At 41.0% G+C, this 13,650-nt stretch overlaps 1 protein-coding gene across 1 annotated transcript; it reads left to right on the top strand.

Moving 5' to 3' along the window:
• The first annotated feature begins 6,054 nt into the window (after positions 1-6,054).
• On the top strand, positions 6,055-6,600 carry LOC131799593 (uncharacterized). The gene is made up of 2 exons (XM_059117302.2): positions 6,055-6,111; positions 6,259-6,600. Exons 1-2 carry the CDS (start codon positions 6,055-6,057, stop codon positions 6,598-6,600), a joined length of 399 nt encoding a protein of 132 aa, XP_058973285.2.
• Positions 6,601-13,650: the final 7,050 nt, after the last annotated feature.

Below are 13,650 nucleotides of genomic sequence, written 5' to 3' on the forward strand. Positions count from 1 at the left end.
AAAGGATAATAAATTAAGACAATTCTTGTTCAGGTTACTGCACAGAATAATAATGACCAAAAAGGAGCTTTTGCTGATGAAGAGTGCACTCTTTGTCTCTGACCAGATTCTATAGAACATACGTTTCTATACGGTACTGTAACGACAGCATTTTACTTGAAAGCCATATCATAGTTCAACCAGGAAAATGACACCGACATTTCACTTTCAAATAAACAAATACCTTTTAAGATATCCACTGTTGAACTCACCTAACTGATTGCCCAAGATGCAGACTACATCTTTTTGTCATTATCATAAAAGAATAAATTTATGCTTGTAAATGTTTAGACAAAAAACCAAACATGTAGGAAGTTAAAAAAAACCTATACTACAATGGGAAATAGAGAATTGCGCTCTTTCCTAAGTCACAGATTTTCCCGCAAAGCCTTTTTCCTGATTTAACCAGCCAATTGAAAGAGACACACTACGTCAAAGCCCAAAATCTTATTTTTTCTACCGGCACTGACTCTAAACTTATTTTGTAGTGTTCGTAGAAAGTAATTAAGGTGCCGTTCTGTAAAGTACTCAAGTAATTATAAGTAGGCAAGTGAGCTTATTAGTGAATTGCAAGTTTTGTATTGTAATTTATTGTAAGACATGCTCTGTTTAGTAGTGTGATGTAAGTAACATTACGCTGTAATATAAGTGACTGTTAGTATAAGAAATAGTACTAAATAGTACATCGACTGAAAAGAAAAAGCGCTATTTTTACATATACATGCCTTTTACATGCGCATGACCTGTGCTGCAACTGCATATCTCTAGCTTTTGTGTGTAAATAAAATAACAAATGTTTATTTTACCTTGTGCGTGCAAATAGCAGTTATAATGCTTTCATTGGGGTAAAGCTGACAGACAGAACCAGTGGCAACTATTCCACTTTCAATCAGAACGTCTTCAAGTCCAGCCCCTGAGAACTTCTTGCCAATTACAGAAAGGAACATGCAAACCGTATGAAATGTGCCCATCCTAAAAACCACGGCAAATGGAGAGTGCTTGTTTATCTCCAGTTAAATTCTTTTACATAGGAATGAATCTCTTGCAATATTATCGCACCTCTTAATTGTAGGTGAATTGTATTTTAATGTGCAGTTTTATTGTGACCATGCTGCCTTTAAAGAAACGAACAAAATCAACTTGAATCTTACCTTGGAAACACTGTTTTCAGTTGCTTTAACTGAAGAAGCCATTAATAAATTTTCCGAGACAGGCAGTCAGGGCTGAAGCACTTGTTGCTTGTACCAGGTACAAGTGGTCTTCTTTTGTAAAATTTTTGGGGCTTGCCTCTCTCGTTTCACAACCAGTACATTCAGTGTATCCTGACGCGAATTTCTGCTATTGGATGCTCATGCACAGAAGCCTTCATCCAAGAACATCTACCACGTCTTACCAGCCTCTGGAGAATGCAGTACCGATGTACATACTACAGTCCAGAGATGGAAAGTTTGATAATACCCCAGGTTCATGGCTTGAACCTAACCATTTCTTATCACTAATTATTGAGAAGAAAGAGGCTAAAACTTGCCCTGTGAAGAAGCAAGAAATCAAGGACTGCCTTAGGGTGAAAGCAAAACAACAAGCAATGCTGTCCTCCTTTATCAAGGCAAAGTCCACTATGGGAAGCAGTCAGGCCAGTAGGTCAACTCTTATTGGAGGTCCATCTGGGCAAAACGAACAGCTGCAGCTACTAACCTCAGCAAAGAAATTCAACCACATGCCAAAATTTCACCTGCGCCACCCATAGAGAATATCGACTAGAGTAAGATGCTACGCAAGTGGAAAGATGAATTTCCATGGCTAACTATTAGGGAACAAGACCAAGCCTTCTTGTGTAGCCTCTGTTGTAAAGCCCCAGATGTAGCAGGCCACACACAGTTTTTGACAGGCTGTTTCTCCATCAAGAAGGAATCCATGCAGAAGCATGCAAAAAGTAATGGCCACTTGCGTGCACAGACTGCTGTACTAGCTATGCAGAAGCCAGTGCATGAGACTGTGATTGGCGAGAGCTTCAACAAAAGCAGGAAGGACGAGGAAGAAAAGGAACGAAGAGAGGTAGCAGTGAAGATGACAAAAGCCTTCTTCACTGGGAAGCAGGAACGGATGGAGCCATGGATGTAGGTGGTTTTGAAAAAACTGTTTCTGTTGGTACCTAAAAGATGGTCACCCAGTTAATTGCTTGATTGGATACAAGGCAGTTGAGCATGCACATGTGGAAGGTAAGTGAAATAAAGGAAGAGGAAGAAAAGGCCACACAATGGACTGAGGGTTGCAGGTATATATTTTTTCCCCTGTTAAAGCAAGACCTTTGCATCATAAGGTGCTCGATGCATACGATATTTGTAGTAGCAACTAGTTAGAAATTGTTGTAAACATATTATTAATGAATTCCCAGCTCTTGTTAATTATATGGAAAAACAGAAGTTTTAATTCTTGGTGTTTTTCTTGAAACATTTTTTTTTAGACAAAAGAGGTAAAAAAATTAGGGTGCGTATTATACACAGGTGCGCATTATACATGGGTAAATATGGTATTCTGGGCAATCAAGCTTCAACCAACACTCATGGCAGCCAAGCCCCAAATAGCAATCCAGGCAACCAAACCTCCATCATAAAGATATGTTCACCGTACGGACTTCATCCTACAATTTGCACGGAAATCATATCATGTCCCTTCCCAACCCAAAAACAATGACATATGGTCTGCACTCTTTTTCATACTTAGCTAGCAAAATATGGAACTCTCTCCCCATACACTTAAGGAATATTAAATTTTCTAAAATTCAAGCAGATCCTCAGATATGAAGTTTTCCCACAGTAGATCTACAAGTTATATTGCATGCATAATGTTGTATATAGTTTAAAAATAATATTGTATATAGTTTATAAATAGTATTGCATATAGTTTATAAATAATATTGAATTGTTAGATAGCATATTTTTATTTTATTTTAGCTTATTTTCTCAAATATATTAGCTCTACAGCTATACTGAATTTCGAGCTTAAATAAAGTATATGTATGTATCAGCTGTCTCAGCAATCAAGCCTCTACCAGCACTGTGATCAACCAAGCCTCTGCCAGCACTCTGAGCAACCAAAATTCCTCTAGCAGTTTGAGAAACCAAGTCTTTGTAAGCTCTCTTAGCAACGAAGCCTTCATCAGCACTCTGAGCTTTCAAGCCCCCACAATCAGCAATCAAGCCTCCAACAACACTCTTCCCAACCAATCCTCTACCAGCACTCTCAGCAGCCAATCCTCTGCCAGTTAAATGCATAATCAAAACCTCATTGCCTATATCCATTATGTCACTCCTGTTTTATCAGGCACAAGCAGATGCTAAAACTGCGACAAGAATTTTGAAATGCAGTTGCAGACAAAGAATGACATGCGATGAGAACAAAGCTGTCAGAATTTCTGTCTGTTTCTGACAAGTCCAGTAAAACTCATCAATTATGACATTGATAAAACTGATAACAAAAGTGTACTCATGGGTGCAAGAGTGAAACTATTTGAAATGCCAGTTTCATTTCCTAAAGCAACACTGACCTCTGGGAAGAAGAAGAAGAAGAAGAAGAAGAAGAAGAAGAACCTTTATTGATTTATACTGCTCAGGGTAGCCCCTTCAGATGCAAAATGCTGTCTGTTATCAATGGGAGCCCTGAGCACAATAATGTACTAAAACTATGGTATACATGTGCATTACACTGACACTGATAGAAATATAGATAGAAAACTATGTACAAATAAAAAATTTAGAAGTAAATGAATACGAAATACCATCAAGATAGTTCATTAAAAAGAGTGCAACCATAGTAATAAAAAGATCGTTTTGCGATCTCAGTCCTCACAATAGGTGGATGTAAAAGGTTGCTTTGTCAAGTGGCGTGGGTGTAAATTTCATTATTACGTTTAAAATATTCTTTAAAATATTGGAGACATTGACCTTGCAGGCATTTCTTAATGAGTTTGAAAACAGTTTTATGACGAGCGCTCCACCAGCGTGGGCCATTGAGACCGTCCGTTGCTGGTTGCTGCATACAGTTCTTGCAACTATCTGGCAGCCCGGTTTTGGAGGGCTTCAAGGCCATTTTTGTGACCTTCCCTGCAGCAGCGACACCCACTTACACAGTATTCTAAAATTGGCCTAATTAGACTACAATAAACTACATTGCACTCTCTCTAGTGAGGCTTCTACGAAGCCTGCTGAGCATTCCATGCGCTTTCCCGCCCTCGAAAATAAGCTGCTTTATTTGCTTGTTCCAGCTGAGGCAGTCATCAACAACTATACTGCGTGTAGCTCCTATTGCAGGCCTATGTCTTACGTAAAACATCCGGCAATCGCCCATGTGCTTTTGGAAGGAAAATTGTCACGTTCATGTTGAGAAATTTGTTACAGTGAATTATCGTTGTTCATAGAAACCCTAAGCTCGAACAGTCGGTGAGTTTTTCATTGTATTTGTGTGTTTATTGTAATTTTGTTTGTTCTAAGCATATCTGTTTGCAGAAAACCTCCCTTACTGGTTTAGTTGAGTTTTTATTTCAAGCATTATGTGTTTCTGCGAAATAAACAACAGTTTTCGACTTCTAACGAATTGGTTGTGGAGTTTAGAGGTTTAACTTGTTTCATAAGAGTATTTTGGAAGTGGCATAGGCATCGTAATTTTATTTCGGGTATTATTATTGGTTGGAACACTTTGATTTTGGAATTATGGAAGATAACCTTAAGCTACATTTGAATTCTTCACATCAACAAGCGAGTGATCGTGCACACTCGAACCATATTGGGTGGTTTCGATGGAAATTGAGGAAGAAAGCGGCGCAGGAAATATTTAAGTCACTTGCATAATGAAGTTGAAGACGTCGAGGATATTTGAACTAGAAGAAACACACTCTAAAAAAATCGCGCTCTGGCTATGTTTGGAAATCTGACCAGAATACACAACGAGATTATCCATTTGATGGAAACGGCAGTACCCAGGACAAATCTCAAAGGAATGGAAAATTTTAATGACAGGTGGATTAAATTTGTGGATGTCCATGATAAATACTGCAAATGTTTGGTTATTGGTGTTGACACTTCGGCATTGGAAAGGCTGAGAAAGGTTATAAGGAGCAAATGGAACGAAAATTAAATCTCGATACTGCTGTGAAATGGTGGCGACCCGAGTATCACCACAGCGGTGTGTTTTCAAGCTTAGGACGTAAAGGTCCGGGCAGTAAAGCCTTCAAATCGAGCTCAAAGACATCTTCGAGTACGATGTCCCGAAAAAGGAAGCTCTCGCTTTAGCTCAGCTTAAGATCCACCAATTGAAAGTTTGCCAGCGATTGGATGAAGAAAGAACAATGAGATTTGAAGAAAAGAGAGTCAATGGGAGCCAAAATGGAGGCAGAAAAGGCTGCTGTGTCATTAAAATTTATGAGAAGAAGAAATAGGAGAAGAAGGAAGAACGTGGAGTTAGTAATTAGTCATGACAAAGAACATTGGCAGCCACCTAAATTACAAGGTGTGACCGAACCAAGGGTTACTTCAGAGCCCTTTAGAATGGATCGAACACCATCCCTCAAACCGCAAGTTTCCTAAACCATTCCATCTATGTCTACGACTAATTATTTAAATGAAACAGTGTCTGGATCATTTCTACCCGCACCCCAAACGGGATGCCCTTGTTGTTCCAATCTCAATCGTGTACTCAGCTCAGCCAAATGGTTATGCCACCTTGCAGCCAGTCCTCTCATCTGTCAAGTTGCAAACAGCCTAGATTTACATCCTCATTGATAACCCTGCCTCTGGAACTGTTAGTGGCGTTACATCATCTGTGACACCTACAAGTAACACGTAACAAGTTCGTTAACTGTACCTGTGATTCAGCCCTGGGAATTGCAGCACCACTACTTCCCGCTTGCCAAGTAGAGATTCGAAACCCTTGTTTGTTGATTCTGTAGTATCCAGTATTAAGTCTTCACAAGAATTGTATGAACAGCCTGTTAAAGAATCGTGGTCTTCTGTTTAGCAAATGCCGCAAGCTCAGACATCACAAAATGTGACATGTAACACAACACCAGCACAGCAGGTACAAGCACTTTGACAGTGGAAGGGGAAATGGTGAAAGCACTGAGGCAAGTGGTTACCCTCGCCAAATTTGAATACCTCAGGTCTGATGGAGATCCACCCAGATATGATGTCATTTATTCACAGCTTCGAAACTTATTTGGAACAGGACAACCCCGACGACTCCAGGCGGCTCCAACTACTGATCCAGCACTGCACTGGAAGGCAAGAAACGGTGGAGAGCTGTGAGAATTTACCAGTTTCTGATGGTTATCAAGTGGCAAAGGAAACACTGTGCGAGAATTTCGGAACGCCACATTTAATTGCAGATGTGCATATTAAGAAATTGCTACGTCTACCCAGCCTGAAGAATGTGGATGGACCTTACTTATTGGAATTTAGTAGTAACGAGTTTGGATACGACATTAACTCTGGACCCTCCACAGAAACAATTCTCGGAAGGAGTAAGGGAATTAGCGCAAACCTCCCCTCCACTCGTCAACGTTCTTGACTGAAACTGATCAAGCAATGTCATCAGAATGAAACAAGAGAGGGCCAGACTTCGTAAAGAAACAGCTCCTTGTCTGGTTTGTTCCGAGCGACATGAAATTTGGAAGTGCGAAAGGTTCAAAGGTTTCACATATATAGTCTGGGAGCAAATGTCATTGGCATGATCCTCCCTGTTGATTTTATGCTAATTTACATAGGTCACGTGACCTTACGCATGAAAGCGAGGCCGAAACACATAATTTACTATAAATTAGTCAAAAAAATCCTTATCATGCCAACTTGCTCACTTAGGCATCGATTGGTGCCACTTTGTAGTGTCACGTGACCCCATACATGACAATGAGGCTGGATTGCAAAACACGCCAAAGGTGAACAAATCATCCAGGACATAACGGTGACTCATTGTTATGCATTTTAATGCTGTATGTATAGCATTTTAATGAAAAAAATAAAAGCTAAAAAGGTGTAATAATAGTGTATAATGTGTCGCTTATATAAATTTATTATGAGCGATTTCTACAATCCTATTTCGCACAAATTCCACAAATTCCCCACAAATATCTCAAGTGTTAACTTCTGTCAACATTAGCGGTTCAACCGGTTTCCATCGAACAGGCCGTGCAATTTGCGTTTGGAGAAAACATGGCTTTGTTTCCCTCAGCATTCCGGACACGATCCTCCGATTGAAATAACTATGTATATGGATGTTACAACCAACCCCGGCCCAAGCTCTTCTTACATCAACGAAACTGGCAAACAGATGGAACCATAAATCATCCTCCAAGTTTTAAAATTCGCGGAATTCAGTTTGTCTTTCCTATTTGCATACTAATGACTGCACGAGACTCTGTTATTCATGCCAAGATCTTCTCAATATTCGCCGTACCATCTCAATACCGCCACATTCTAACGCTCTAGGCTCGTTAAAACTTGCTGGAATTCTGAGATATCGTGGAAAGAGAGCAGGAAAGCACCGAATACCAGTAATTATATCCAATCAATTGCTGAAAACACGACACTTGCAAAGAAGTTATCAATGGGCACCGGGAAGAAACATCAATAATTTGATTACAATTCCAACATAGAATGGCAAAATGCAAAAGCAAAACACCAGCCATTTCGTACCAACCATTATGTTAGCGAATACTATGTCACTGGTTCCTAAGCTGAGTGAAGTTGAAGAACTAATCTTAAGGAAAAAAATTCAGGTCTGCTGCATTACAGAAACCTGGCTGAAAGACCACATCAGCGACACATTTGTAAACATTGAAGGATATAACATCACACGGAACGACCGATCATCTCACGAGCATGGAGGAGTCTGTGTATACGTCAGGAGGACGTCAAATATGAAATTCCCGAGAAGTTACGTTGCTGTAACGACCATGAAATAATCTGGCTCAAATTAGATCCATCACACTCTCCCCGCGGTTTTTCTTGCATCTTGCTGGCCGTCGTTTACTACCCAGGCCGTAACAGTCCAGCAGAATCCGACAGTCAGAATTTGCTCAACCATCTATTTGATAGTTTGAAATCCGCCGAATCTTTGTATCCAAATTGTGGAATTATTGTCACTGGCGATTTTAACCGTCTTGATATGTGCCATTTGCGGAACCATTTTAATTTAAAGCAGCTTGTTAAACTCCCCACAAGAGGCCAGGCCACGCTTGATCTAATACTAACAAACATGGGCAATCACTTCTCAACGCCCGAGAGCTTTCCCCCCTTTGGTCTGTCAGACCATAGCACAGTCATCGTAAAGCCGAAGGAAAGGATACTGAACCAACATACCAGGAAAAAGATCAATATCAGGGATATGAGAGAAAGCTAGAAGACAAGTCTCGGCCGCTATCTCAGCAATGTCGACTGGTCATGCATCAATATGCAAAGCTCCTGTGAGGGAAAACTCCGCAATTTCAACGAACTGATAACAAACGGCATAAATAACATCATGCCAGAAAGGTCGATTAAAGTTGACCCGAAGGACGCCCCTTGGATGACAATAAAACTCAAGGAGTTGATTCGTTTGCGTCAAAATGCATTTCATTCCAACAAGAAGGGTCCAGTTTTCAGATTCTACCGCAATGCTGTCAATAGAGAAAGGAAACTATGCAAAGCAGCCTTCTATACTTCAAAAGTGCAAGATCTCAGAGGTGTGAATCCCCGTCAGTGGTGGAAAGAGATAAATAAACTGAGTGGATCCAAAAAACAAAACCCCAATTTACTGTCCTCCCTCGATGTACAACAATTCACCAACATGTCCCCCCAAGAAATCGCCAGTGCAATAAATGAAGCTCTTCTAGAACCGCTCCAGTCTTATCAGCCTATCAACTGTGAGAACACGTCTGTTCTCCTTCCTACAGGAGAAGGCGCCGAATTCCCTAAAATATCAACACATCGAGTGTACATTAATCTGAAACGCCTCAACAAACACAAAGCTCCTGGCCCGGACGGCATACCTAATTGGGTTCTAAAGGAATATGCCGAAATTTTAGCACAGCCCATAACGGACATTTTGAACACTTCCTACAAAGAACAAAAATTGCCGTCAGTCAAGGAAATTGGCGAATATAACACCCCTCCCAAAGGTAAAACAAGTGACTGATCCCAAGAAGGAGCTAAGGCCAATTTCACTTACACCTGCGTTATCACAAACTTGCTGAGGATTTTATAGTTTCTGACTTCATCAAACCGGCCGTGGAAAAAGTAGCGGACCCAAATCAGTTCGGAACGGTATCTGGATCATCCACTGTACTGGCACTCATAAGCATGATACACAATTGGCTTGAAGCAACAGACGGAAACGGAGCGTGCATCTTCCCTGGAGCATCATACAAAGAAGCCCTCAATCAAGCAAACATCCCAAGCTTGAGAACCCACCAAGAACAGTTGACATCGACACTTTTCCGATCAGTTTTAGAAAACAAAAACAACACAATTCCTTCTATAATCCCCAAAAGTTATCAGGCTACTTACAATTTTAGGAAACAGAGGAATTTCAATCTTAATCGTTGTAAGACCGACAGAGCGACAACAAGTTTCATAAATATGTGTTGCAGAAACAGTTTGTACAATTAATTAATGTGAAGTTACGCAATTCAGTTTTATCTGCAATGTAATTTTAATAAAACAGTCTATCTATCTATCTGGATTCTTAACCTAGGGGGCCTGGGTGATTGTGAGCCTGAACTATTGGTCAGCGGTAATTATTTGAGTGTCCGCCATTTTGTACTTACAGTCATCACAGTGCTTGTAGTATGACGGATTTTGGCCGGTCTAATGCCCTTTAGATTTTAAGCTATATGTAATCTGCCAATAAAAAGCACAGCCAATCTTGTTGAAAATCCAATTTCCCATCAAAAGCTTATAGAAGCAATCGAAGAACGTTCAAAGTACGAGGACATCAACTCAAAAAAATTGTGGCTTGTGCTTAAAGATCTACCACGAGAAGAGCTTAAAGAAAAAGCAACATGGCATAGGTTGTGCTACCAAGAAACCACCCACTCAGGAAAGATCAAGAGGGTAAAAGAGAGGTTTCAGAGAGGTTAGAGGGCCAAATGAAGCTCGAAGAAAGACAAGTGAATCGCTTCAGGTAATTGCTAGGTGTAATGGCTCATAAATTTAATTTTTTACTTTATTGTGTTTTTCTTCTTGGAATCGCTGAAAAGGTAATGACATCCTTGACATCTCAAAACATTTCATTTCATTTCACTAACCAGGGTCTTTTTACAAGGTCGAAAACCGTCCCTTATGACAGCAATCTGTGCTTCTTTTGTGAAGAGAAAGCAAAGTACCAGAACCCTCAGCATTTGATGTCAACATCATCTGCTGGTAGCTCTCTTGATAATGTAGTAAAGCAATCAAAGGATCCTAAACTGCTCGTGAAGCTTTCGACGGCTCTAGAAAGCACTGACGCTCATGCCATTGATATTAAATATCATAAAAGCTGCTAGGCGAAGCATGTGACTGGGGTCCTGCATAAAACTATCAAAGATGACGAGGAAAGGTCAAGAAGTGAGACAGCGGCTAAGCTGGAGTTTTTGAACCTTACCCAAGCTGCCCTCAATAGCGGAGAAATACTCAACATGGCACAGTTGGAACAGGCTTTTGATTCCATTTCAAACAAGACTCAGCCGACATTCAGTTAAAGAGCTTATCCAGAAAGAGATAAATGAAGTTGAGTTCCATGAGCCCACTAGAGCTGATGAGCCCGAGAGGGTCAGCGTAAAGCAGTGTAGGGATGCCGCTATCCATATTGTAGAATCCACAGCTGACAGTGATGAATCTATGAAAACTCTCTTTGATGCCGCTTCAATATTGAGAAAGGCTATTAATCGAAGCAAGAAATGGGTCTTCTCTGGCTCTCTTCAGCTGCTTCTTCAGGTGGATAATCCAAGGTCCCAATAAGACACTATCTGATAAAAAGTGCAATGAGGTACACAAAAGAGCAATGCAATTAGCGCAGAATACAATAGCTTTGTGTCTAACGGACAGGTAGGTTGACAATAAGAGGTCGAAAGCGGTCTACTGCACTAGAGAAATACCCCAACACCTCGCAGTTAGCCTAGCAATACACCAAGCAGTACGAAGCAAAGAGCTGGTTAATCTCCTCCATGGATTTGGCATGGCTGTAGAGTACAATCGCCTGTTGAGATTGGAGTCACAAATTGAGGAAACTGTCCTGAATTGCTTAGAGAGTGAAGTGGCATGTTTCTCCCTCCGGATATCTTGAAAGGACAGCATGTATTTTTTGCTATTGATAATATCGATTTCTCAGAGGATATGCCGGACGGGAGGCGTACTCTACACGGCACAGGAATGGCTATTAATGAGAAAGTGGAACCCCAAGATGAAGAACTTGTATTAAGGTACCATAACTGTTCTACTAAGAAGCATGATGCACTAATTTAATCCCAAGTGCTCGATGGGAGGGGGGGTTAATTAGATAATAGACGTTTAATTTTACTTTTACTTTGCCATGACTGGTCTGTGTGATTCAGGTTTTTCTTTGTTTCAATAAGACTAGCTAGTAAGTTAAAAGCTAATCTCATTTCTAGGATGTAGGATAGAAAAGATCCCCTTCTTGAACAGCATTTTGCTTCATAAGTAGCTGTTGTTGCGTTTTGTTTTTCATTTTGATAGATTAGAGGAGCCAAATGATTCATGCCGTTCTGTAACAGAACTGCTGAATCGCTGACATCTTTAATGCCATACGTGGAGCTGCCATCAAGGCCCCCTTCTCTTGTGTACCCTACATTTGAGCTGTCATCAGAACAAGAGTTGCCCCAAAACATCCATGATGAGAATGCTACCTGGATAGTGTCTCATACCCTTAAAGGCCATGATGCCCCAAGTGATGATGATAATGATGAGCCTCCTGTACCCATATGGTCAGCCTACAACTCTTTGGTAAATGAAGCACTACCTGTCACACATGTCGGTGCTCCTCCATTGTTGGCACATCCTGCTCATGAATGGAGCATGCTCCTCACAGTTCTAATGCTTGCTCAAAATATCTCTGTTAGAGTAGTTGGTCCCGGGAGGAAAACAGTCATATCACTAGACCTTGGTTTGTATCTGCCCGCCAAACGATTACAGATGGCCCAATGCGAGCTCAAGAACATTCTCCTTCAACCAGGGGAGCCGCATGTGGTTAGGGCTATGCTGAGGACCATTGGATCATATATTGACAGTACTGGGATAGACATGTGCTGGATCAAGTCGGAACTTTATGGCCCCTCCTTTGTTAAACAGATAATCGATGGCAAGCATGTTAAGCACGGTAAAAGAGCACACATGATCACCTTACAGGCTTTATTTTCCTTATACCTGGAAGCATTTCTAAAAGGCTCTCCTGATGTACATCGTATCCTTGAGGGACTCTCTATGAAAGTTGGAGATGCGTGCAAAAAAGGCTCTAAGGAGAATATCCAGACGGCACACCATAGCTCTACCAATGTGATCCAGTCTTCTGAAGTAGTCAAGAAGATGTCTGATTTTGACGCTGCAAATGCCACAAATCCTCTCTTTACTGTATTTCGCCAATACATGTGCATGGTAATGGAGCTGTTCGCATTCATCCAGGCAGTCCACAGTGGTGATTGGAAGCTCCATCTAATTGCACTGGAGTTGTTCACAAAGTACTTCTTTGTGCACGACAAGATTTGTTATCTAAGGATGATCCCCCTGTACTTAGCTGAAGTGGCATCCCTTGAATCATCAGACCCTGAGATCTATGGAGAGTTCACCACAGGAAACTGGGTAGTGAACAAAAACAAGGAGGTTCCCTTCTGTGCTGTTGGTGGTGATACTGCGTTGGAACACCTCAATCGATCTATGAAAGTTTCTGGTGGGCTTGAAGGGAACACTTTGAATGAGAGCGCACAAGCCAAGTTTTTCCTCATTGCCCCAGAACTAGCCCGACTCACAGCAGAAGCCAAGGCAATGGCGGGTCTTGTTCCGGAACGTGCACACCATCGAGAACTAAACTCAGCTGTTTTGACGGATGAAGATAACAGCCTAAATAAGTTGACCGAGACAATCAAGACCTTCACCAATCCCTTTTCATCAGACCAGAACACTAACACTGATCTGTACAACTTGGTCACAAAAGTTGTGATGAATGAGAAAACGAAGAAAGATCTTGTTAATCAGAGTGAAGAAGGGAGAAAGCTATTCAGTGCTTTTGTACAAGATAGGATCAAGACAGGAAAGATCAACCTCTGGGCTCCTGTAAAGAAGCACAAACTTCTTACCTGGAAAACGAGTGCTAAGGTCATCAAAGTCAAAGCTAAAGACACCATCATCGAGTTAAAGGAGGACAGGAATCTGTTTGCTTGTTTGGCAATGGTGTGCAAGAGCTGCCTAGAAATTGATATCCAAGAGGCTGTTGGCTTATATGAGTTCACTGTTGTCCCAAGATCTTTGTTTGCACGAGATGGTACCATGTTGCATTGTTCTTGCAAGAGTGCCCTTATGCATATCCTAGAGAAGGCAGGTGGCCCTAGTACTAATACACAAGAAATCACTGCAGGATTCAAAGTCACGATTG

This window comes from Pocillopora verrucosa, chromosome 2 (genome assembly GCF_036669915.1).
Source record: "Pocillopora verrucosa isolate sample1 chromosome 2, ASM3666991v2, whole genome shotgun sequence".
Taxonomy (NCBI): domain Eukaryota; kingdom Metazoa; phylum Cnidaria; class Anthozoa; order Scleractinia; family Pocilloporidae; genus Pocillopora; species Pocillopora verrucosa.

Coding starts and splice junctions, on each gene's coding strand:
- LOC131799593 (XM_059117302.2), top strand. CDS start 6,055: ATGCCGCAAGCTCAGACATCACAAAATGTGACATGTAACACAACACCA. Junction 6,112..6,258: donor ACACAACACCAGCACAGCAG/GTACAAGCACTT, acceptor TATTTGGAACAG/GACAACCCCGACGACTCCAG.